Raw genomic sequence first — 24613 nt, 5'->3', positions numbered from 1 at the left:
AGGACCTGGAGTCTCGTTCAGGCCTGAGCTAGCGCTGTGCTCTTCCCGTCCCTCCCCTACCAATTTTGGGAACAGTCCAGCAGGGCTTTCATAATCCCTTTATTACCCTGGTCAGGTTCCTCTTATTTTGGCCAAGTAACAATGTAACAACAAGTAACAACAACAGACTTATTTCTAAGAATGGCTGGGCAACACTCCAGGACCTTCTAAAGTCTAGGCCAGGGCAGGCATCTTGAATGCCTGTAGGAACCAGGTGGGAAACATCAATGCGTGAATCAGGGAGATGTGAGACAACAGAGGAGACGGCCCCCGGCCAACTGGAGGGTTTATATTCAATGAAACAAACGAGACTGCCATGTGATGGCCGGATAGGACCACACCCAGGGACGGCCCACACCTGGCATCTCAGCCCGGGGCCTTGGGGGATGTTTCCTTCGCACTTGGAAGAGGCTGAGCTCAGGCCTCTGTGCGTTCCTCGTGTGCAGGGATTTGCTCCAATGCGAGCCCCTCTCTCCTCCCTCCTTCCTCAGCCCTCTCCCCCGTCACCCTCTCCCCTCTCCTTTAGGTCTACGGGCCCATCCTCAGACGCCCGTGATGTGGCTCTTCCCCCAGGTGCTCCCAAGAGATGCTGAGCCGTTACTTACCAGTTTGGGTCTGCCCCCATCCTGCCACCCAGCATTTGTGCCACCTGGAGAGGCCGGGCTCTGTGGGCATGCAGATGGGTTCTTTCAGTTCGCTGAATGTGATGGGCGTGTCCAACAGCAGCAAGGAGATATCATTGTCCATGTTGAGCTTTTGAAAGTCCTTGTGCAGAATTATGCTTGTGACCCCCTTTATTTCCAGGGATGGGCTGCTTAAGCTATTCGTTCCCAGCACGACTCTCAGTTCTGTTGGCCTGGTGGCGGAGAACCAGAGGCAGAGAAATAGGAGGGGAAGGAACGTCACAAGGTGCACAGAATCTTCTCTGCCTGAAAACCCTAAATCCCACGTAGCTGTAAGGGCCTTTTGAATTTGTCCTACTGGGGCTGTTGCTCAGAAGATGTGAGCATTTGAAAAAGGTAGAGAAGGAGGGTGAAACAGCCACTGTGGCCGACCATACCACTATGGCTGCTCCAGAATCATCCCAGATATGTGAATGAGATGCTCCCGCCTCACAGGGCAAAGACAGGACTTAGCTTTGGGCCCCCAAAGAGCCCATAAAAGACCACTTGGCACAGATCAAACTAGCCCTCAGATAGGAAGGGATTATCACAACAATTTGTCTACCAGCAATTTAGAGACTCAGGAACAGAATTGTTTTGTTTGCAACATACGCAACTGACCAAAGTTTAACATTCAGAATGTATGAAGAGAGTCTACAAATTAAAAAAAAAAATTGTCAAAGCTCAAACAGACTTTACAAAAGAGAAAATATACCAATAAACTTGCAAATATCAACTTAGCAGTAGTCAGAAAAATGCAAATTAAGACTACAATTATAATAGTATTTCATGCTTTTCACCAGAAAAGCAAAAATTAAAAATTCTGAAAAAGTAGCAAGTATTGGTGATGATTTTAACACTTATACACCGCTGGCGGAAATTTAAACGGGTGCAACCACTTTGGAAAATCATTTGGATTTTCTAATAAACTTGAAGATGCACAAGACCTATGATTCTATATCTTCTCTCCTAGGAATAAACTCTTGCACACATGCACCTGAAGACCTATGCAAGAGTCAGGAACAGAATTTAATCCAGACCTGCCGTTGATGAAGCGGAAAGAATCTTCAGTAATAATTCAGGAATTTCCCTCCAGGCCGAATGGTCAGGAGCTTTTCAACAGCCAGTCCTTAAGTATCCCATGGGAGCAGATGCAACAAGTTTCCTTGGTTACTCCAGGGTGAAACTTTCCCCAGGTTTTTGATTAACCCTTTAAAGTTCATCTTTCTGTGTATCTTCAAACTTTCTCGAGGTGGTGGAGCGGAAAAGCACAAGTGCTGGAACCGGATTTAAATCCTGTTTCTGTCTACTAGGTGTGTACCTTGGGTGAGTCAGCTCATCTTATTGGACCTCAGTTTCCTTCTCTATAAAATAAGGATGTTCATTTTACCTGCCTCAGGGTTTCTGTAAGTTGGAATGAGTTAAAAGGGGATTATTCATTCTACCTGCCTCAGGGTTGTTTGTATGATTAAATAAGTTAATGCACGTAGTTTCTTAGCAGGTCGCTGGCACATGATTAGGAATCAGTAAATGCTCTATTTTCCACCAGTCGCCTGGAGTACAGAGAAAACTCTATGAGGAGGAGGGAGGTAGGTTGCCGGATCGCCCAGGAACCCAGACCTCCAGAATTAGGAGGATTTCCTCCTAGAAGGACTTGAATGTCCTAGGGGAGGTAGACAGACCAAGCCCTTTGGCTCCACCAAGCCACAGATGTCCCTGGAGAGGACAGATTGTGACCTCAGGGAAGCCACAGTTACTGGTCCTGGGTGACAACAAAGAGGGCACAGTGGATCCAGCCTTGGGTCCACAGCCTCCTCCTCCCTAGGGCGTGTGGGGCTTCCCCAGGGAGGTGGAGCACACTGTCAGAAGCAAGGGGATGGACTCGGTACTTACGAGATCTCAGAGTGGAAGCAGTGAGCCGCCGAGACAATCCACCACTCGTTGATGATGGCGCCACCACAGAAATGTTCATTTCTTGCTTGAATACTCACCTGCCATGGAAACTCACCCACCTCAGCCTCCGTCCCTCCTATGATTCTGGAATACTGAGCTCCTCTCTCAAAAACGGGTCTTTCACCGCATTCTGATAGGATGGAAAATAAAGGAAGGGAAACGATGCAACACTTAGTCAATATCCATAGAAGACCCATAAGTAGCTATCATTATACCCATTCTAGAGATGGGGAAACTGAGGCTGGCTCAGTAAAGCACCCTTAGAAACATGAGTAAGCCAACAGATGCTTCACATCTGTTGGAACATGTCTGGAAGTGTTGGCTCTGTCTTCTTTCCAGACAGGCAAGTCACTTTGCCAAGCTTGTTTCTGCTCTCATCTGAGAGAAATCAGAGGAAAATACTTGGCCAGGGCCAACCTGGAGTGACTGGCAGAATAATGCCTCTGTTGCCAAAAAATGTCCATGTCCTAATGGACCATGCCCTGGAATTCGTGAATATGTTACCTTACAAGGCAAAGGGGACTTTGCAGATGGAAGTAAGGCTGCTAATCAGCTGACCTTAAAATGGGGAGATTGTCCTGGGTAATCTGAGTTGACCCAATGTAATCACATGGGTCCTTAAAAGTGGTAGAGGGTAGCAGAAGAAGAGAGGTGTGACTGCAGAAGAAAGGCACTGAGAGATGCAATATTGCTGGCTTTGAAGATGGAGGAAGGGGCCACAAGCCGAGGTATATGCATGATCTCTAGAAGCTGGAAAAGGCAAGTTAACAGACTCTTCCCTAGAGCTTCCAATAGGAACGCAGTCCTGCTGACACCCTGATCTTAGCCCAGGGAGACCCATGTGGGAGTTCTGTCCTACAGAACTGTAGGATAAGAAGTTTGTGCTGTTTAAGCCACTAAGTTTGTGGTAGTTTGTTACAGCAGCAAGAGGAAACTAATACACACAGGAAACCAGAAGGGTGGCCCAGAGAGGGCCTGAACCTACAGGAAGTCCTGAGCTATTCTAGGTTAGAACATTCTGTTCCAGGCAGAGCAGCTCTGTTTCCTGGAAGGCTGAGAACAAAGACTGCAGCTGCCTGTTTGGAAGAGAAACCTGCCTTCTGGACCGAGTCCAGATCCAACCCCTCACCCCAAGGAGGAGGAGACACTCTTAGTATTTTCTGACTTGAATGTGGTCTTGTTCTGGAACAAACAATGAGCTTGATTCTATAGAGCCCAAGACCCCCTCCTCTCTCTTTCTAGAGGATACTTTTCCAAATACCCATTCAACAGAGGTTTTGACGACTTTGTAGTATGTGTTGGAGGGACCCAGTGGTGGTTTTTTTTAGTTTAAAAAAAAGAAAATGGAGTGAAAATGTATCAATATGTGTCAATAGCCTTCAGCTGTCAGTAACATATAGAGGCTCTTTCCAGGACTTCTGGGTCTGCACTTCCTCCTTTATTTAGCAAACACATATAGTCTTACTATGTGTCTGGACACCATTATATGCTCTGGAGTCCCAAAGCCTGAGTCTGAATTCTGGCTCTGTTGCTTATCTGCTGAATGATTTCAGGTAAACGACTTATTCTTGTTTATCATCCCTTTCTTTATTCCCCAAATAGGCAGAAGATAATACTTAGGCTACAGAACAGATGCACAGATGTACAGAACAGATAACGGGTGTTGAAGTGCCCAACACAGAGTAAACCTTCAAGCCACGTTAGCTGTCAGAATTTCTCATGTCACCTTGCACCAAGGGCCCCCTTTCCTTGGTCTTGAGAACAACCCACATCACCAGCGTGGAACCGTGCAGACATATAGACTACCGCTGGAGCACAAAGCCCTAAGCAGTGACGGAGGCAGTGCCAGAACGGTAAGCAGAGATGCGAGCCATCGGGGGCACTTGGACCTGCTTGCAGAGAGGCCAGCTTTGCCGATTCTCTGCCCACACCACGCACCAGCCCCCATTCACTCCGTGCAGCCAAGCCCGGGCCGGAATGAGGGAAGCCGGGGACATGGGCTGTGTTCTTTCTGTGAGGCCAAGCGCAGGGAGGGAAATGCGGACCCTGGAGTCACACTGGGGCCACTCCCGGCTCTCCCGTTTCCCTACTGTGAGGCTCTGGACCAATCCTCAACCTCCCTGAGGCTCGGAGTTCCTTACCCACGCGTGGGGCTAAGAGTGGAGAGCCCACTGGGGTACTGTGGGCATCTAACGGGGGAAAGTACCTGACCCATAACAGCTTCCTTTCCACTTCAGCCACCTGCCACCCCCCCACCCCCCCAAGAGAGAGAAACAACCTGTCAGGAGCTGCGAGGAGCTGCCCGTGGAGCATAGCAGGCACCCCCGGCCCGCCTCCACCCCACCTCTCCTGCACATGGGTGTCCTGGGCATCTGCTCAGCATCTGAGTCCCAGGACCAAAGCTCAGCTCATTCTGGGCCCGAGCTTCTCAGCGCTCCACTATTCATTCAAGGATAAAGTCTCGGGTTCCCAACCCAAAACTTAAGGTCAGACAGGTTGAACTTGGGGCTGGGGCCGGAGAAGGGGCAAGGGGAGTGGTTTCCAGGAGGGGTGTAGGGGGAACAGGAAGCCACTGTTCCCGTGAACTGGCCTCTTAGTGGCCCATTAGCTGATTTGTGGGATCGTCCAGGCCTCTGTCCCTCGGCCCCTCAGGCTCAGCCCTGGGGGGACGGAAGGGAGAGAGCTGGGCCAGGGTCGCGCCCAGCCCCGCCTGGAGAGCCGCTCGGGCCTGGGCAGGCGTCCACTTACCCAGATGTGCGTCCCTGGCCTGGGGCATGAGCAGCAAAAGGGACCACAGGAGCATGGCCCTGGGCATGACTGTTGGCCTGGGAGGTGACGGAAGCCAGGGCAGAGGGGAATGACTCTGACGGGGCCTCCCCCTTACAGCCAGCCCTGCCGGTGATGTCATAATGGGCTGCGGGTCTGAGGCAGACTGAGTCATGCAGGCTTCTCTTCTGGCCGTTCAGCTCCTGAGATGGTCCTCATGCTTGACGCCTCCTTGGCTGAGCTTCCCTTCCCGACCTGGGCACGGCCTGCGCTTCACGAGTCCTCAGTGGGCAACTTGCTATGGCCCCCTCACACCCCGAGCTCCTTAAGGCTCAGATGCCTCCTCTTCCACAGGGCCTGTTCTGTCAGGGGTCCCCTGTGAATGTGCGCAGAAGGCCTGCGCGAGGCGCTGCCGGCTGGGATCCTTGGGAACAGGGAGGTGGTCCGGGAGGCCCGGAGGCCTGCGCAGCCTGAACGGCCATCGGGCCAGGTGCCAGGTTCTCTGCTCAGTCTTCTGATCTGGGCCGCAAGCACGGACCCAAAGGCTGGGTTCAGAGGCCCTGGCCTCCCCTCCATACTCAGCCCAGCAGGCAACAATCCCTGCTCCCCCTTTCTGGGTTTATTCCACGTGGCCCCCAAATCTCCAGATAGGCCCCTGTCCATTTCTAAGTATGGAAAGATCAGACTCAGAGATGGAAGTGCCTGGCCCAAGTCTTCCCCTTATGTCAGCGGCTTAGTCATGGCATCTGGACCTTATGATTTGGGTTTTTTTCTTTTTTTTTTGGATGCTTTTAGTGCACAGACTTGGGTTGACTCTACCCAAGCATCCTTAGTAACGCCTTCCTGGCCACTGGCCAGGCCCAATGGTTAGAAGTGAATCATGTGCTAATTCAGCTCCTAAAGTGACCACTGGGCATTTTCTAGACTTGCTTTGTCTGCTCTGCCCAGCCTCACGACCTCGGTTTTCTCCTCTGCAGAAAAGGAAAAATAATGCTCACAGTAAAGTTGTTGTGAAGCTCAAGACAAGATCATATGATTTGGGTGGTGGGCCCTCTTTACTACACCAAGGCTGTGGCTCCAGCTACCTTCTGGGAGGAGAAATTCCAGGATGTGTGACTTACTTTTTCTCCAAGATCGGGAGAAAGCAACATCCAGGTGTTCACCCTGAGTGGTAGGCCGAGGCCTGGTGTGCAGCTTTCCTTACCTGCTCTGAATAATACCTCGTGGGCCTTGGCCTTGATCAAGGGCTAAGCCTTTCTTTACTGGCATAGGGAAATGTCCCAGAGCACACTGCATCACCTGGCCCCGGTCTTGCCCCGGGAAGCTCTGAGTTTTCCCTCTGCTCTTCCTTTGGACTCAGCGCTCTCCCGCCCTTGGACATGTTACCCACGCCCTGAATGCTGGCGGCTTTCTTTTTTTTTTGTGGTACGTGGGCCTCTCACTGCTGCGGCCTCTCCCGTTGCGGAGCACAGGCTCCGGACACGCAGGCTCAGCGGCCACGTCTCACGGGCCCGGCCGCTCCACAGCATGTGGGATCTTCCCGGACCAGGGCACGAACCCGTGTCCCCTGCATCGGCAGGCAGACTCTCAACCACTGCACCACCATGGAAGCCCCCCCTGGGCTGTTTTATAATTGCATCTCCCCAACTGTTTACCATCGGATGAAGCTCATGTAGATCACCATCCTGAGATAACTCTGAGACAGTGATTCCCCAACCAAGCATAGTCATCAATTACTCTGATCCTTTCCCAAGGCACCAGGCTGGCCAGACAAGGATGTGGAAGTGGTATGAGGAGAAGGCCAGAAGCTCCTCTAGGGTCAAGGTTGTTTCCTTCCTACAAGATGGCACTTATAGGTGTGCCGTCTTCCTGGTTTCTCCATTGGCCTGGAAGAGACTGATTCAGAAGTGGGGCTGTTCTGAACCTCTGCACAGGAGCAAAGCATGGCTATGAAGAGGTGGTAGAGTCAAGGAGAAAGGTCATTCCAGGTTCACCTGGCAGGGGCTGGGGTGAGGGTTTGGTAGGCTGCTTCCAGAGGGAGTGAGCTTCCCAAAAGGAAGTAGAAATATAAGCAGAAATGAAGGAACCACTTATTGGAGATGCTAGAGAGGAGATTGAGTGGGTGTTGCATTACATCACCCCTAAGGCCTTCCTACTCTGTGAGTCTGTGACTTGCTGAGCGTTTGCATCCTTCCAGGGCCTCCTCCCTCATCATTTGTGGGCCCGTCACTCTCAGTGGTTGGTGCAGTGCTCATTCTCACTCTAGCTTCCTCACTTTGCCGATCAAAATGATAACTTAGGGCTTCCCTGGTGGCGCAGTGGTTGAGAGTCCGCCTGCCGATGCAGGGGACACGGGTTCGTGCCCCGGTCCGGGAAGATCCCACATGCCGCGGAGCGGCTAGGCCCGTGAGCCATGGCCGCTGAGCCTGCGCGTCTGGAGCCTGTGCTCCGCAACGGGAGAGGCCACAGCAGTGAGAGGCCCGCGTATGACACACACACAAAAAAAGATAACTTCAACATGTACCTGCAGAAGCTGAGAGTGGTGCAGATTAACTGGAGAGAATGCAGCCAGAGGGTAGACCAGTTCTCCAGGAACATGCTTTGTGCCTGGAAAGCACTGGGCACCAAAGGCAATTGCCAGGTACTCAGCCACTGCTTCAGCCCCATCCCCCCCATGCCCCACCATGTTCTGGGTTCCCAGACGAGGGAAGGCCCTAGCCCATGGCACCAGGACCCTCTTACTCTGCCCTCTTGTTAGAAGTACTGTTGATGGCTCCAGACTGTTCCTGTCTCCAGGGAGATAGTGGGGCACCTATGGTCTGTACTGTCTATATGGAAACCAGAGGATCTTCCAAGTGGGTATCTTCAGTTGGGGCATAAGATCTGGCTTCAGGGGGAGGCCTGGTATGTTTGTGACTGTGGCTCAATTCCTTCCGTGGATCCAGGAAGAGACAGAAAAGGAGGGGAAAGCCTACATCATCTCAGGAGCCCAGAGAAGGTCCGTGCCTCGTGTTCTGCAGTACTCCTTATGGTTAGGCTTGGGGTCTCAAATGCTGCTTACCACCATGTTTACTGGTGATAAAGCAGGTCACTAAGCTTTGGACCCACACTTTCTTCTCCTCCTCCTTCTCCCTTCTCCCTGCCCATCCTTACACTAGTATTTATGGAGCATCAACTATAGGTTAGCCCTTATGCTAGACCCTGGAAGATAGACATGGACTCAGTTCTCCATGAGAACTAAAAAGAGACAATGGCCTTTGACAAGGAGGTCAAGAAGGCTTCAGGACAGTGTTGGAAAACCAACCTCAAGAAATCACTTCCTGTTTCTGGGCCTTGGTTTCTCTATCTATGAAGAAGGAGATATGGTCAGATGAGTCCTAAGCTCCTTCATCACTCTGACATTCTGCATAACTTCTATTACTTTCTTTCATGGTACACAATATTACCTAGCTAACAATGGGCTTTAATTCCATCAGCTCAGTGCTTAACGGGGACCCAAACACAGGGAGCTCCATTTCCCATTACAAATGCCTTAATCTCCTGGGCTATTCAGGAAAGAAAGTCTATGGTAGACTTAGGATCAGGGGTTTCTTGTCCTGTGTGGAGTTGAAAGTAGGGAGATTATGACTTGGGACTTAGAGACCACCCTTTTCTTTCCCTCCCCTTAATAGATCCAAACAAAGTTAGGGCAAAATGGTGGCTTGGCCACAACATCTGCCCTTTCGTACCTGTGGATAACTGAATGAGGGTCACTGTTGAGTGGCCAAAGCCATGACTCATCAAGTAAGAAAGGGTAAAAATCCAAGGACAAGAAAGTAAGCAGGTCCTTTCACTGAGAGGAACCAGAAGAGTTTATGTGGCCAGACTGAAATACAAAGGATATGAATTTGTTTCCAGAAAACTGTGAGGCAACTATTAAATATAGAATGGATAAACAACAGGGTCCTAATGTATAGCCAAGGGAACTATACTCATCATCCTGTGATAAACCATAATGGAAAAGAAAATGAAAAAGAATGCATATATCTGTATAACTAAATCACTTTGCTGTACAGCAGAAATGTATACACCATTGTAAGTCAACTATACTTTAATTTAAAAAAAGATTATGTCCCCATGTTAGATATTGATGTTGTGTGGAGTGACTGGCAAGCCAGAATAGGAGAGTTCTAGACTGTTATGAATCTGAAGCAATCTGCCTTCTGCAGCAGAGAATTCTGATTTGTAAAACAATTCCTGCTGTGCCACAGAGTCCTAGTAAAGAGTGAGCACCTGGTCATGGGACACCAAGTAACTATGTGACCTGGAGCTACCCTTCATCACCCACCAAGTCACATGGTGTGACAGGCCACCAACACTCTAGCTTCTGATGGAAATTTAGGATTGGGCTCAAGCAAGTCTAAGTGAGTTGTATGAACACATTGCCCCCACATCACCTACATCTGTTGCCACAAAGCTTCTCTCTTAGCTTATAACTTGACTTAACAAGAGGCTCTGTGCCAGCTGATGATAGAGGAAAAATCCTCAGTCCTGGTGCTGCTCAAGGTTCGCACTGCATGATGTGGTGCAGGGAAATAGCTCTGCGGGCAGAGCTTCGAATGGTGCACTTGATCATCTCATTTCTAGGAAGACATAGGTGGTGGGAGGTAAGGCCTCTTGGGCAGCGATGAATAGGTTGGCTGGTTGGTCAAGGGCTTGGAAGGAGAAAGACTGGAAGATTGAAAATAAGAAGGTCTATAGGGAAGAGCCATGTGGATGGAGCTGAGAAGAGACCTCTGTGCTTTGCATCAATGCCCATTAGAAAGCACTCACTGCGGGGGAGGTTCGAAGCAATGAGGAAGATCAATACTCACAATGGTGGCCTGTGTAAGCCACAGCAAGACATTGATCCTACCTCATGGCCTGGTACACACGTGCACACACACACACACATACACACGGAGCTAAAGTTTCATGAAACAATACATGTCCTTCCTTCCTACGTGCTAATTACAACCCACTAAATTGATATTGTGACTCAATAATAGGATGTGGAATGTGAGTCGTCATTTGAAAAATACTGACGGAAATCAATCCTACCTTTCACTTTACTTTAAGGGTACTGAGCTCTACAGAAGGCAAGGTTTTGCTAAAGGTTATTAACAGATCCAGGACTAAAATTCATATTTCTGACTCTCAGATCAATTTATTTTCTGTTTTTTAGTAAACATCTATGAAGGCTAAAAGTCAACAAGTATCCTTTAAAATGCATAGCTGAGCCTTCAGGAAAGGAAATGTTTAGGGAATCAAAATCAAAACAGAAGTAAGAGTCCAGAGTTGTTATGCAGACTAAAAAGCCAACAAGAGGTATAAATCCAGACTCTTGGGTTTTAATGGACATGTAGGGCAGTGGTCCCCAACCTTTTTGGCACCAGGGACCAGTTTTGTGGAAGACAATTTTTCCACGGACTGGAGGGGGTATGGTTTTGGGATCATTCAACTGCATTACATTCATTGTGCACTTTCTTTCTATTATCACATTGTACTATATAATGAAATAATTGTACATCTCACCATAATGCAGAATCAGTGGGAGCCCTGAGCTTGTTTTCACTGGCCACTCACTGATAGGTTTTTTAAATTAAAAAAAAAATTTAATTTTTGGCTGCGTTGGACCTTCATTGCTGTGCACGGGCTTTCTCTAGTTGCAGCAAGCAGGGTCTACTCTTTGTTGCAGTGCACAGGCTTCTCATTGCAGTGGCTTCTCTTGCTGCAGAGTACAGGGTCTAGGCATGTGGGCTTCAGTAGTTGTGGTTCGCGGGCTCTAGAGCACAGGCTCAGTAGTTGTGGCGCATGGGCTTAGTTGCTCTGAGGCATGTGGGATCTTCCCAGACCAGGGCTCGAACCCATGTTCCCTGCATTGGCAGGCGGATTCTTAACCACTGCGCCACCAGGGAAGTCAACTGATAGAGTTTTTTTTTTTTTTGCGGTACGCAGGCCTCTCACTGTTGTGGCCTCTCCCCTTGCGGAGCACAGGCTCTGGACGTGCAGGCTCAGTGGCCACGGCTCACGGGCCCAGCTGCTCCGCGGCATGTGGGATCCTCCTGGACCGGGGCACGAACCCGCATCCCCTGCATCGGCAGGCAGACTCTCAACCACTGCGCCACCAGGGAAGCCCCTATTTATACCATTTTTAATCTTAAATACCTTACCATAACTTACAGAAAGAAATGAAGAGGAGAAAAGAGGAAGAACATTTGAAGTATTTATGAGCTCTTTTCATCTTGCAAAGCAAAATGCACAGTGAATGGTGAGATTATCTTACAGAAAAACCCGAAGGAGCATTCTGGCGAGCCCAATAGATGGTTGAAGGGAAAGTTCGGATAAGAGAGTTAAAGAGGTTCTGGGTAAAGTTCGCAGACAGAAACTCTTACCATAAGAGCCGGCTTAGTTAAAGGGCTGCTCCTCCAGTTTTCCAGTGATTTTATAAACAGAAGTCAGGGACCTCTACTAGTTTTCAGGCCCCATCACTGTGGCTCTGACCCAAGGCCGGGAGGCCAGGGCTGCAACCAGTGGTTGGGAAGGAGAAGGAAACCTGGCTCCCTCTCTCCCCACCCAGCTGTCCTGCAGCCCTCAAACTGGTGACCATCAGGGAACTGAGAGGCCACTGTAAACACTCACTTCTACTGGAGACTGGCTTCAGCTGCCATTGCTACCGCCTCCTGCCTTTCTGCATCTCAAATATTAGCAAGTGCATCTCACTGGACCGAAAGTCACCTGCATAAGGCCAGTGCAATTCAGAGACTTCCAGATCTTATGACACAGAAAAATGGGGATTCAGCATTCAGGGAAATGGGTTTTGAGTGATACTAGACACTATCTAGCAAACCCAAACCATGTTGGCTTCTCAGCATACACACACACAAACTTCTATCATATTGAACATTCTAGAAAGAAAGAACAGTAACAACAGCATGCTCCTGCCAAACAAGTACAAATATCCTTCATACAAACAAAAACACTCTGATTCTCTTCCCCAAAGTGGGAACCAAAGTCTCATAAATGACAATACCCATCTCCAGGTGATAATCATTTCTCTTTCAGTTCTATCACATTCCACCTTTATATCTTTGTGTCACTTTGGGTCCTCCAAGAGGCAGATGCCAAGGCATAATTATATGTGAAAGGAACTTACTGAGGGAAATGCCTGGGACGGAGAGGGCAGGGGAGCGGCATTAGGCAGGGCGTCTCCAGACCCCAGTGCAGGTCTGAGAAAGTCTCCATCAGGTCGATGGGATCTCCTGGCAGATTGCCACAGTGGGTAGTAATGGACCCACTCCTGTACCTTCAGCCACTCTCAGACATTGGCTGAATGCAGCCCAGGAGAAGGGTGGTCTTGGCATGACTGCTGCCGTCAGCTACGCTCCTTGCAACAGGTTCTCTAAAGCAGATCTGAATCGTGCACCTCCATGGCAACCACAGTCTTATATCCTGAAGACCAAGTAATAAATTTAATCACCAGCAACACATGAAAAAGTGTTGTACCAAATACACAACAAAGCAAACATGAAGATCTGGATAGCTACTATAATTCTCAAGTCTACAGCTGATTCTGAGGTTGGTATTTGTACATTCCTTCTTCCAACTTGAATGAAGCTCAGCTGGTCGTGGTTCTTTACTTGGTGGGGTGACCCAAACTTTCAGTTTTGAGCTCTTGGTGGTTTGCCTAGATTGGGTTATTATACTTTTCCATTAATTTCTCCCTATGGACAATGAAATACTAACAGCATCCCCAGAGGATTGCATGGACCACCCCCCCAGACATATTCCTCCTTGTCCAAACTCTATTTGCAGCATAGCTGTAGTCTCTCGATAATAAGTGTCAATCAGGGACTTCCCTGGTGGTCCAGTGGTAAAGAATCTGCCTTACAATGCAGGGGACACGGGTTCGGTCCCTTGTCAGGGAACTAAAGATCCCACATGATGCAGGACAACTAAGCCTGCGCGCCACAACTAATGAGCTCACATGCCTTAACTAGAGCCCGCGTGCCACAAACTACAGAGCCCATGTGCCCTGGAGACTGTGCACCACAACTAGAGTGAAGCCCTCACACCACAATGAAGAGCCCGTGTGCCACAACGAAAGATCCTGCATGCCGCAACTAAGACCCAATGCAGCCAAAAATTAAATAAATAATGTCTTAAAAAAAAAAAAGCATCAATCATCTCAGTCAACACATTAACTCCTTCTTTGCCTTTTAGTTCAACGGCTTGATGAGCTCCAAGCAGCTAGGATGCAGTCTCAACTCTCAGGTCGATAGATCCATTGTGTTTCTTGATAAATGCATTCCTCCCTTGGGAACTAAGACTTGTAAACCTTCACAGCTCAAAGTTGTGATAAGAAGCAAAATATTTTTAGGGCGGATCATTAGGTGAATAGTAATTGGAACCAATTAGTATTCCAGTTGCGTTTCTAACCCTTGATTTACAAACCCATGTTTTCTGGTCATGGGAGAAGCAGCACCATATATTGAACACTGGCCCTTGAGATGCACCATACTTTGTAAAAGAGCACTTCAACCTCGGAAGTTGTTAGATCTCAATAGGCTCAGTTACAGAAACTTCAGTAGGCCATTCCTCTTTTCTGGCAGGTGCGCTCCTTCCGGGTGCTGGGATACATGGTAAGAGCAGTGAATCCCACGGGCACAAACATGTTGCCTCGCTTCTGTTGCATTATAGCCAGTTGATCAGAAGTTGTGGCCAGTGGAAAACCATATGATGAGTAACTAGGCATTTAGTGGGGTGGCAGAAGCTTTGTGAGCAAGGAAGACACATCCATATACAGAATAAATGCCTATTTCTATGATGAAAAATGACTGCTTACTCCACAAGGGAAGAAGTCAAGTGTAATCAACCTTCCACAAGATAGGTTACATGTTACATCATCCTCAGCCTACAGACGATGGCCACAACAGGGTCTTTCAAGGACGCTGATGCTCCTTATGGAAATGTACTTTTCAATGCCTAATTTAACATGGTGTCCTCAGGACTCATTTAAGGGATGGAGTTAGGGGATGGGTGAACAGGTCACCCTTAATACATCCATTCTGACATTCCTATCCAAGATTTTGTATTCCTTCTTTTATGTTCTACAAAAGAATTCCATTTAATGTAGGCCATTTATTTTTGTCCAGGGTTTTAGTCTGTCAACTAAACAAACAGAGCCATTTCTAGCTGCTCCAGATAATTCATTTGAACACAGATTTTCTCTTAAGTGCACCCAAATTGATAAATTTGGCCAAATCACATTTTACTTTATCCTTTGCTTAACTCCTTTAGAATCTCTTCTCCCACATAATCCTCCAGTGTCTACGAACATGCATTAGCAGGATGTCGCAGTTCTTCTAATGTGTATAATATCTTCTGCCAGGTCAGATGAACCGATCCCCTATGAAGTCTATTGTGATGGCTCTACTTATGGTTCTGACTGCCCTGAGAGGTGGTAGGGATGGGTTATGGGGAGAATCAGCATCCCCTGTATTTCAGTTAAGTCATTACAAAGTCTTCATGGAAAAGGAGATTAGCCTTCCCAGAAAGGCGTAGAAGGGCTGCTTCTGATAGGAACAGAAGCTCAGTGGGATTTGAGGTTTTATTTTATTTTATTTATTTTTGGCCACACCGTGCAGCATGTGGGGATCTTAGTTCCCCGACCAGGGATCGAACTTGCACCCCCTGCCTTGGAAGGCGAAGTCCCAACCACTGGACCGCCAGGGAGGTCCCGGGATTTGAGGTTTTAAAGTACACTAATTCATCTTAATCCATCCAAATATTCCATTGAGATTTTCTTGGTCACCTTCTTTTCCAATTAATCACCTTTCATGTAAGCACCTAAAGAAGTCGTGAATTCAAGTTATGTTGTCATTCTGCTACCTGCAGGAAGAACTCTGGGCCTGATTTTTGATACAGGAGATGAGAGAGTCTTTTAGGGCCGTTGTAGAAACTTCTCTGGGCCTTAGACGATGCCTTTGGGTTGAAAATGTAAAACTCCAGTATTATTGTTGCTGTTTTTCTGGTCAACTTTCCATTGCATTCGGTGACAGTAACCCTTGTACCTATCTCTTCCACCAGAAACTTCTATTGCAGAAACCACTTGTTCTCCTTGAATAGGATTCCAAGAACGACAGGTAATAATCTGAGAGACTGTTTTGACACTGCATACCCTGCACTCCCAGAATCGCATTTTCCACCAGTGACGAGGTCATTACTGCCTTCAAATCAAATCAAGCCTGACAAGAAATCTTCGATTCCCATCTTTGCAGGTGTATTTCCTGAAACCACTTTCAATACCAAATAACTGTATCAGTCAGGATTCTATCAGGAAAATAGAAAATACTGTATGTATCTCAAACTGAAAGGGATATAGTACATAGAGATGGATGCTTACAGAACCATGAAAAGGGTCTGAGTGCAAAGACCAGGAAAAACAGTTGCTTGCATTGAGAAGCTCTGTAAGTCTCAGGAATCATAGGAACTCACTGCTTATGGTCTTATTATCCTCTTCAGCATTAGAGTAACAATTTGCCAGAGGACATCCAAAGTTAATGGCAAAACCTCACAACCGTCTTCTGCTGGAATCTGCATGCCTGTGTACAGTGCTAAGGGAAGACAATGCTTCTGTCTTCTGCCTCCTAAAACTCGCCTGAGAATCTAAATTTGAAGCCTGTTGGGACTCTGAGAAACGTGACCAGCTTTCAGCATCTACAATTCTTAGGACAGTTTAGAAAGGCAGAGATTGGGCTAAACATCAAGATACAATATCTGGCACACTGATAAACTAAACGTGGAAAATAGACGAGCAATACCTCAAATAGTCACTAGGAGAATTAAGAGAGATTAACACCTGCAAAGTCCTAAGCCCAGTATATTATATATGTGTAACTTAAGTGCTTGACATTTTAAGTTTTTGGTTGCTGAGTCATCCATTTTGAAAGACATCCAGCCTGAATAAACATCTTGCCAGCTGTATGACACAGCCACTAGCAAAACAGCCAGATAAGGAATCAGGTTTGTGTAGGTCCTCACCCATGAAGGTCCCTTTTCCAGAAAGCCCCCGGTAACCTACATAACTGCTTGAGTGACCTTTTTCTTCCTTCCTGCACCCTAATTCCTGGTCGCGTGCTTTAAATAAGTCAATAAAGAACGAACTTGTGAGACCCTAGAGACCCTACCTTCAACCCTAATAAAAGCAGATGCCCGGGTCTGTTATCTCTCTCTTTCTCTCTCTCGCTGCAACCTGGCTGTGTGGCCCCTCAGGTGTGCTGTGTACCCTTCAGGACCTGTGAGTAATAGATCTTGTTCCTCAAAGTTCCCTGATGGTTTTTGCTGAAGCACATCCTGCAATTCCTAATACGAACCACAAAGGCTGGTCGAGCCACACATCAGGGGAGATATCCGCGGGGGCTTGCTGCAAGTAATATGGTCTGGACGAGTGTCACCAGCGTTCCTAGCTGTCAGCCTGGCTATCAATAGGCTGAGACCAACACATCACCATGAAAAGCCTTACTGGGCAGCTGGCTATCTTTACCCGTCCTGAAATAAGAATGGCTCACAGCTTTCACTTCTATTCTCTGGGAGGGAGCGCTAGATGATGCTGCGCAGTAATTTTCCATTTGTCCCCATTTTACCACTACAAATGCACTGGCTGTCCTTCCCTGAGTCCCGGGAGGCTGGCTCCTAAGGACTGGTCCCCTGGAGGATCCTAAATGTCACGTGGCTTGCCCTGGGCCATGGGAGGCACTTGCAGGAAGGGAAGGGGTCGGGGTCTTTCTTCCCTGTCCCTTCCGGTTGGGGCCACTGTGCTGCCAGCGGCAGGGTCCCTCCTTGACCCAGTTCCTGCCGGGATCTCTCCTCCGTACCTGCCATTCTCACCGGATTCCAGCAACTAGACTTTCTGTCCTTGTCCCTGTGGCTGAAGGCTGTGGCCAGTCCCTGAAATGCCCTCCTGCACGGGGACACTTCACGATCGATGCACACAGCTCTCCATCCCTTCATGAAAGTAGCTTCATTTCAACTTTCTGAGTGGAATTCGACTTCCTTCTGGGACCCTCTCGATTCCCTCTGCTCAAGGTCATCTTCCTAAACACCCCGGGCCTGAGGGTTTGCAGCCATCAGCCTCCTTGTTCCCACCTCAGTGGGCTGGATGGAAATTCAGAAAGTCACGACAGGGCTCAGCACAAGGTCAGGCCAAGGGCTCACGCTGGACTCAAAGACTAGACCCACCCACCCTTCCTGGCAGATGTGAGGACTCCATCCCCATAAGCCAGCGGGCCGTCAGCAGACAGAGCAGTTCCCTTACTGGGGACACGAGTCCGAGGTCCCACCGTGCAGCCCTGTCCAGAATGGAATCAGTGAACCTGGGTCGACTCTCTGCTGCCTTGTGCTCAGATACCCCGAGCAGCCTGTACCAGGAAAGAAATAGGACACAGCTGAAATCCAAAAGGGAAAGGAAACGGGCTAAGATCCATGGGGAACAATGACTGGTTCTTCATCCGTCTCCTGCCCCAAATAGCTCCGCGCTCCTCCCCCACTGGCGTTTACATGTGTTCCTTGCCTGGCAGCAGATGCCACCAGGCCTTCAACTGGGTCACAGAGGGCGGTGAGGAGCCGACCAGGCCCTCAGGCCACGTCCTCCCCTGCCCTCGCTCCCCAGAGGCTCCAGCCTGGAGCGGCAGAGCCCGGACCCCAGGTGGCCCCTGCCCTCCAGGGCATCCTGGCAGGGTCCCTGCTGCCCAGAGCCACAGCTGGCGAGGGGGGTCCTCTGTCCGGCCTGTGAGGGGGCAGAGAGGTCGGCACTGGGTGCTGCTGCACCCTCCCCGCCCCCTCCTGCCCTGCCATCCCGTCTCACCGCAGCCGGGCGCGCATCCCCTCAGGGACCCCAGGCTCCCCAGGGCAGCCGGGGAGGGATGGAAGAGCGGTGCTTCTGCTGCCAGTCGCCCTGCCGCTGCCCTGGTCACACGGCGGCCTGGCACGTAGGTCTCTCATGGTGTTCTTGGGTCTGTGCCTCTCCGGGGCTCTCTCTCCTCGGCAGCCAGGAGAATCAGTTGGGGAGCTTGTTCAAAAGGTCAAGTGCTAGGATGCCGATTCTGCAGTAGTGGGTGGGATGTGAGGATAATGAGGCCCCTCCAGTGAATCTGAGGCTGGGGCCCTTGCACCAGACATTCAGATCACTGCTCCCCACACACTCCCAACTGTAAAGTTACATGTGGAGAAGCCGTGTGTGCGTGTGTATGTGTGTGTGTTTGTGTAGTTAACATCGATGTTAGGTACCAGAGTTTTCCAGAGTGAAGGGTAACTAGCTGTCCATCTGGAGATGCTAACTCGCCACGTCCTGCAGCTTTAAGGCCCTGTGTGATCAGAAAAAGGAATTTCTGGGCTGCTTTCTCTTTGAAAACATCCTGAAGGATCATGTGGAGCCTAACTGGTCTAAAGCAAAACATAAATACTATAACTATAAGGAAGGCAGCGTCGTAATGCCTACTATGGATTCATCTCCCTGAGTCCGGAGAATTTATGGAGCCTCGTGCTATGCTGTCAATTTGCTGGTTGACAGATATCAAACCTCTATCACGTGCTGGAAGCTGTTTCAGGGGAGAGATATTTTATGTCAGAGAGTGACATATTCAATCCCTACCCTTAAGCAGTTTTGCTATCTAGTGAGGGGAGGGAAGTATTAAACATAGAAATGAGTAAATAAATAAGTTAATTCCAGCTCCTGTTAAATGGTATGAAGCAGATGAAACAGGCTAATGTGATGGGAGGTCTGTAGGTGGGAGTTGAGACTGTTCTAAGAGGTGGTCATGGAAAGACTTCCTGAGATGACAAGACTTGGGTTGAGACCCCCCTCTGATGAGAAGGAGAAGTATTTCCAAGCAGAAGTGACAGCAAGTGCAAAGGCCCTGAGACTGAGTGAGCGGGGTATGTTTTAGAGGCAGAGAGGCCAGTGAAGTTGGGGCAGAGTGAATGGGAAGGGGCCACTGGAGAAAGACGGGCTTGTAAAGGCACAGTGAGGACTTTGGATTTTATTCTGGTTACAGTGGAAGGCCATCAAGAGAGTGAGAAGTGAGAGGTGCTTGAGAAAACATTCTGGCTGCTTCACAGGACAGACTGTGTAGGAGTGGGGATACAAGAGTGGAAGGAGGGGGACGAGTTAGTGGGCAGGGCAGGATGACGGCCTGGATGGGCTTAGAGCAGGGGGGATGGAGAGGATGGCTGGTGAAGGACATTGTTTGGTAAAGTTGATGGAACTGACCGATGCGCTGCTCGTGGGGAGTGAGGGAAAGAGGAGACGTCAAGGATAACTCTTGCCTAAGCAAACAGACAGGTGTGGTGCCATCCATAGAACTGTGGAAGGCTTACAAGAAAGACGTGGGGTGGGGTCAGGTTCCATAGTTCAGTTTGGGCCACGTCAGGTTTGAAGCACCTCTTAGACGTTCTTGTGAGATACTGAGGAGGGCCGTTGGTCAACGGGTTGGGAGCTCAGTGGAGAGGCCTGAGAGGGTAAATGTGAGAGCATCTGTATAAAGACGATATTTGAAGTCTGGCTAGGATGAGATACTCTAGCCAAAGTGCATAGAGAAGGAAGTGGTCTGAGGATTAAGCCGTGAGTTTTGGAAGAGGAGGTGGATTTGGCAGAAAAGTATGAGAAACAATGGCCACCACTGATGCAGGAAGACGACCAGCAGGTACATCCTCCCACTGAAATGTTGCCCAGAGATGACCCCAGATTGAACCAAGAGTCTTGGGCAAAACTCAGACTTCTTTCTCCTTGGCCCAAACTAGAATGAAACCAAATGTCATCCCTCTAAATCAATGTGACATGAAAAAATAGGCATTAGACTGTGTTAATACTTATCTTTGTATTAAAGATGAGGATATTGAGGCTCAGAGAGGTTAAATCAGTGGCTCCAGGTCACACAGCTAGCCAGTGGAGCCAACTCAGAACTTCTGACTCCAAATCTCACTCCTTCCCTCTTCACCAGGTGCCCTGCCAGCTAGGAAATTTCCAGGCTAAAAGCAGTGCCTTCTGCAGACTTGAGTGGTTTCTCCAGTCATGCTTCTCCTTCTCTGATGGTGACCAATATATTGAAAGGGTCTTTCGGGGCAAAAAGAATTTCTGAGACACCCTGATGGTGCAGGCAAAGAGAAAACACTCAACTAAAAAGCTGAGATGAGACCTCCCTATCTTAATTTGTTTGGTCACATCTCTGGGTCTGGATCAACCAGTCACTTGGCAAAAATCTACAGTCTGCAGTGATTTCATTCCAGTGGGATTTGCAAGGGAAGATTTCTGAACTCCCTCACCAGGAGTTTGCTCTGTAGTACTGGCGGACCTAAGACTTCATTTGGTTTTTTATCTACAGAGTATATATATAAACCCCCTAGGCTCCCAGGAGCTCTCCTAAGATTCACAACCATGGGTCTCTTATTTTTCCAGGCCAGCCCCAATTCTAATTTTCAACAAAGTTGAGCCATTGAGCATGTAAAACTATAGAAGAACTTTTGGACTTGTATAAGACTTTTCATGTAAATACATTCACGTTTCAGTCTGCATGGCCACTGGCAGCCTGGCATCAATATCAATACAGCATTTAAACTGTTGTACTGAAAATCACATACCTCTTAAGGAAAAATTCAGAATAAGGAAGCTAAATTTTTGCTCCAATGTTTATATGTAAGAATTTTAATAAAAATAGTTATGTTTTATATTAATGTAATTTAAGTAAAAATGTTTCCCCCTTGTCATTTTAAACTGTAAAAGTAGAGTATTTTAGAACTGGGAAAAACCTTAGAGATGATTTTATTGAGTCCCCTCGTTTTAAGGTGAGAAAATTGAAGAACCTAGAGGTAGCCTATTCCACTATAAAGAATTCTATGAAGTGCATTTTTATATTGAAAAATATACAAATTCCCTGGGCTCCCAGGGACTCCCCTAAATTAAACACAGGCCCTAGATTGTCCAGGTCACCCTCAGTTCTGTGTGATGGCCAACAAAGTGGAATGTAACAATACGGCAGAATTTTTATACTGTAAGATCTTTTCATGCCAACATATGGTTTTCACCCACTGACACTGGATCTGAGCAGGTCTGATACCACGTCTTTATGAAAAACCTGCAGAAGTCTGAAGGCCCATCCTTTTATGTTCCCTATAATAAGGCTTCCCAGTATGCTAGTTACTCACCTCTGAACACGCTCCATTTGTTAATGCTATTCTTACACCTCAAGGCCCCAGACCAATGACTGTCAATGCTACAGTCTAGGAAGTGGAGTGCTTATCAGTCAGGTCATCTCATCAGCATCTTGTGGTTGATATTTTCATATGAAAACCTTCCACGTCAAAGCTCCTCTCACAACCTCAAGTTTGGGATCTATTTTTTTTTTTGACTGGAGTTGCAAGACTTTATTTCTAGTCCTTGTTGAGTTCAGTATTGACGGTTCATGCCCAGGATTCAGATGTGATCCAATAGTTTTCAATCTCTATTCTGTAATCTATTAACTATTAGTTCTTGCTCAGTTTTGTGTCGTGTATTATTATGCACTTTTTTCCCCAAGTGTAAGACGACTTTTTACCCATTTAAGTTTTAAAGGCATCTGTTGGTACCAGCTTGGTTTGGTAACCTAACTGCCGCTCCAACACCTCCGAACCGTCAGCAGAAAATGCCAACAGATCTTGCTTTCTCTTTTGTGTTGAACATCTTGTTCTACACAGAGGGTGGCAGCCTGCCACTGCCCACCAATCAGATAGCTCTCCAGGTGAAACCTTCTTCCCATCTCACTCAGAAAGCCTCCCTTCCAGGATACAGTCAATGATGAATGCTTTAGATGTAATATCTCAGCCAGTTTGATGTTCGCCTTAGAGAGAAATCATCCAAACCGCATACCATCATTTTAGCCAAATGAGAGTCTCAAAGAATTGAGTGGATGATTTGCTGAAATATAGACATACCATGCAAGCTACGAGCAAGATGAATAAACAACTGGGCTTTAGAACCAGACACACCTGGCCGAAAAGTCCCCATCTGTCTCTTGTAAGCTGAATGGCCTTGAGCAATCACGTGATCTCTCCAAGATGGTTTCTTCATCTGCGAAATGGGGATAATCAACCATAGCTCAGAGGTTTGCTGGCATTATTAAGTGTCTCTCACACACACAATACAGAGGCTGACTCATGGTAGGTGCTCAGTAAGTGGCTATCATTATGTAGCAAAAGATTAATATATGGGGCTTTTAAATTATTAATCCAATTTGACTACTAGTCATTGGTAATTCGGTTTAAATTTTCACAAATTATTATTTTAATTATTTAAAAATTTTTTCCAGAGATCCAACATTGTTTTCTTGTATATTAAGTCCAAGATTCCCTTGTTGGCTCTGAAAATTCAACCTTTTCATCTGAGATTGGGCTGCAGGTTCCTTACAACGTGTGGTCTTCCTTGACAGGAGCAATGGGAATCCCTCATAGAGATTACAATTTAATGGGGGAAGTAGACTTTAACAGCTTCACAAATGCTTCATCACCGGTGTTAGTGTCCTGAGGGGAAGGTGGGGTGTTGAGTCAGAAAGTTATACTGAGGGTAGCTGGTGTAATCTTAAAAGGCAAGGAAGGAGCTAAGGTATGAGGGATGCACAGGAATTAAACAGGCAAAGAGGAGCGAGACAGATGAGGGGGGAGCCTGGGGAAGAGCCCCGAGATGGGACGTAGCAGAGTACTTCCGGGGAGCTGAAGGGCCAGGGAAGTCGGAGGAGAGAGACCCAAGGGCAGAGACGAGAGGCAGCAGTGGTGGTGACTGGTGGGGGTGCCGATGCGCAGTGGTGGCCGTAAAAGGTGGGGTGATGAGTGGTGCGTTCGATGGTGATGTGTGGTGGGGACATACGTGGTGGCGAGGCTGTGTGGTGATGAGGTTGTTGGCTACGTGGTGTGTGGTGATGGTACCATGCGTGCCGTAGACGGTTTGAATACATAGACCTCTCAAATTAGACTCTTCTGTGAAATAGTATGAATGTCATTGACTTTTCTCCCAGGTATAAGTAGGGTTAACACTTAGGCAGTTTGCCCAGTGGTTATGAGAACAGACTCCAGAGACAGACTGCCTAGGTTCAAATCTTAGCTTGGTCATTTGTTAGCTGTTGGTCTGGGCCAGTTGTCCTAACCTTACACGTGCCTTTGTTGTCTACCCTTTAAAATGAGATGATGATAATTTCAACTATCGTGTGAGGTTGGTACGAGAATTAAATTAATTAATTGAGACAAAACAGAATGGTGCCTGGCAAATAGTAAGCATTCAACATTTTAGATTTTATGATGTTTATTGTTTCCCGTTACTCAAATGATGTTGGAAATCCATCAGAAGCTGTCAAAACAATCCTATCACATAGGAAATGCCAAAATTTTAATTTCTCTCAAGGTGCAATTTGGGATGATCTTTAGAATTAAAATTGGGTGAAACGCGGTGGTGCCATAAGTCACAACAGAAAATGCAGGAAAGGAATCAGTTGGGAAAGGAGGGGCTGGTCAATTTCCCTTGGGCTTCCCTACTAGGGTGCAAGAGTAAGATCTGAAAAAAAAAAAAAAAGAGTAAGATCTGGCCCCAGGGCTTGTGGCTGTGTGCCCCTCCTCACAGGCCCTCAGATGGAGACCCTTCCAAGAAGCACAACTATGGTGAAGGCACCCAAAAGCACAATCTCATAATTGCGGTGCCCTTGGTAGGTGTGTAGGGTATTGTTTTTGTTTGATGGATCTCCCACCTGGTAGTAAACTGGCTGAGCCACTGCTGTCTGTGTGCTGGGGGGTGAGAAAGGGGCATCATACTTAAGTGTCTTCCAAGCCAACCAACCTTGACTGTTGGGCTCTGGGTCTCTCCTCCCTCTTCCTTCTTTCTGCTCTTAGTGAAATGTGGCCAAAGAATAAACAGTTCTGACAAGTCAGAAGCTTTGGATATCATAGGCGGGGTACCTTCAGACATTGTAGATTTCCCATGGCTGATGCGTATCCTTGACAGTGGGAATCATCTCTGTGGAGGATGAGTGAGTGAGTGGTGGATTCTAACTGCAGCCCATTGCTTCAAAAACAAAAATAAGTAAGTGTTTCAGATAGAATTTTATTTTTTCAAACCAGTGTGGTAGAATATTTGCCCCGACTTGCCTATTATTCACATT

At 47.8% G+C, this 24613-nt stretch overlaps 1 protein-coding gene across 1 annotated transcript in view; it reads right to left on the bottom strand.

Annotated features, from left to right (window-relative positions):
* The window catches only part of PRSS55 (serine protease 55), a gene marked incomplete at both ends in the record, with an annotated part of 31917 nt that extends 7518 nt beyond the window's left edge, over positions 1-24399 (bottom strand). The window contains 4 exon segments of the mRNA XM_081237943.1: positions 645-895; positions 2595-2784; positions 22458-22539; positions 24292-24399. Of these exon segments, the coding sequence (XP_081094069.1) occupies positions 645-895; positions 2595-2784; positions 22458-22539; positions 24292-24399 (631 nt within the window).
* Positions 24400-24613: the final 214 nt, after the last annotated feature.

The sequence above is a fragment of the Mesoplodon bidens genome, assembly GCF_964165515.1.
Source record: "Mesoplodon bidens genome assembly, chromosome: 6".
Classification (NCBI taxonomy): domain Eukaryota; kingdom Metazoa; phylum Chordata; class Mammalia; order Artiodactyla; family Ziphiidae; genus Mesoplodon; species Mesoplodon bidens.
Note: the sequence above shows the minus strand (reverse complement) of the source record. Positions and strands in the feature narration are given on the sequence as shown.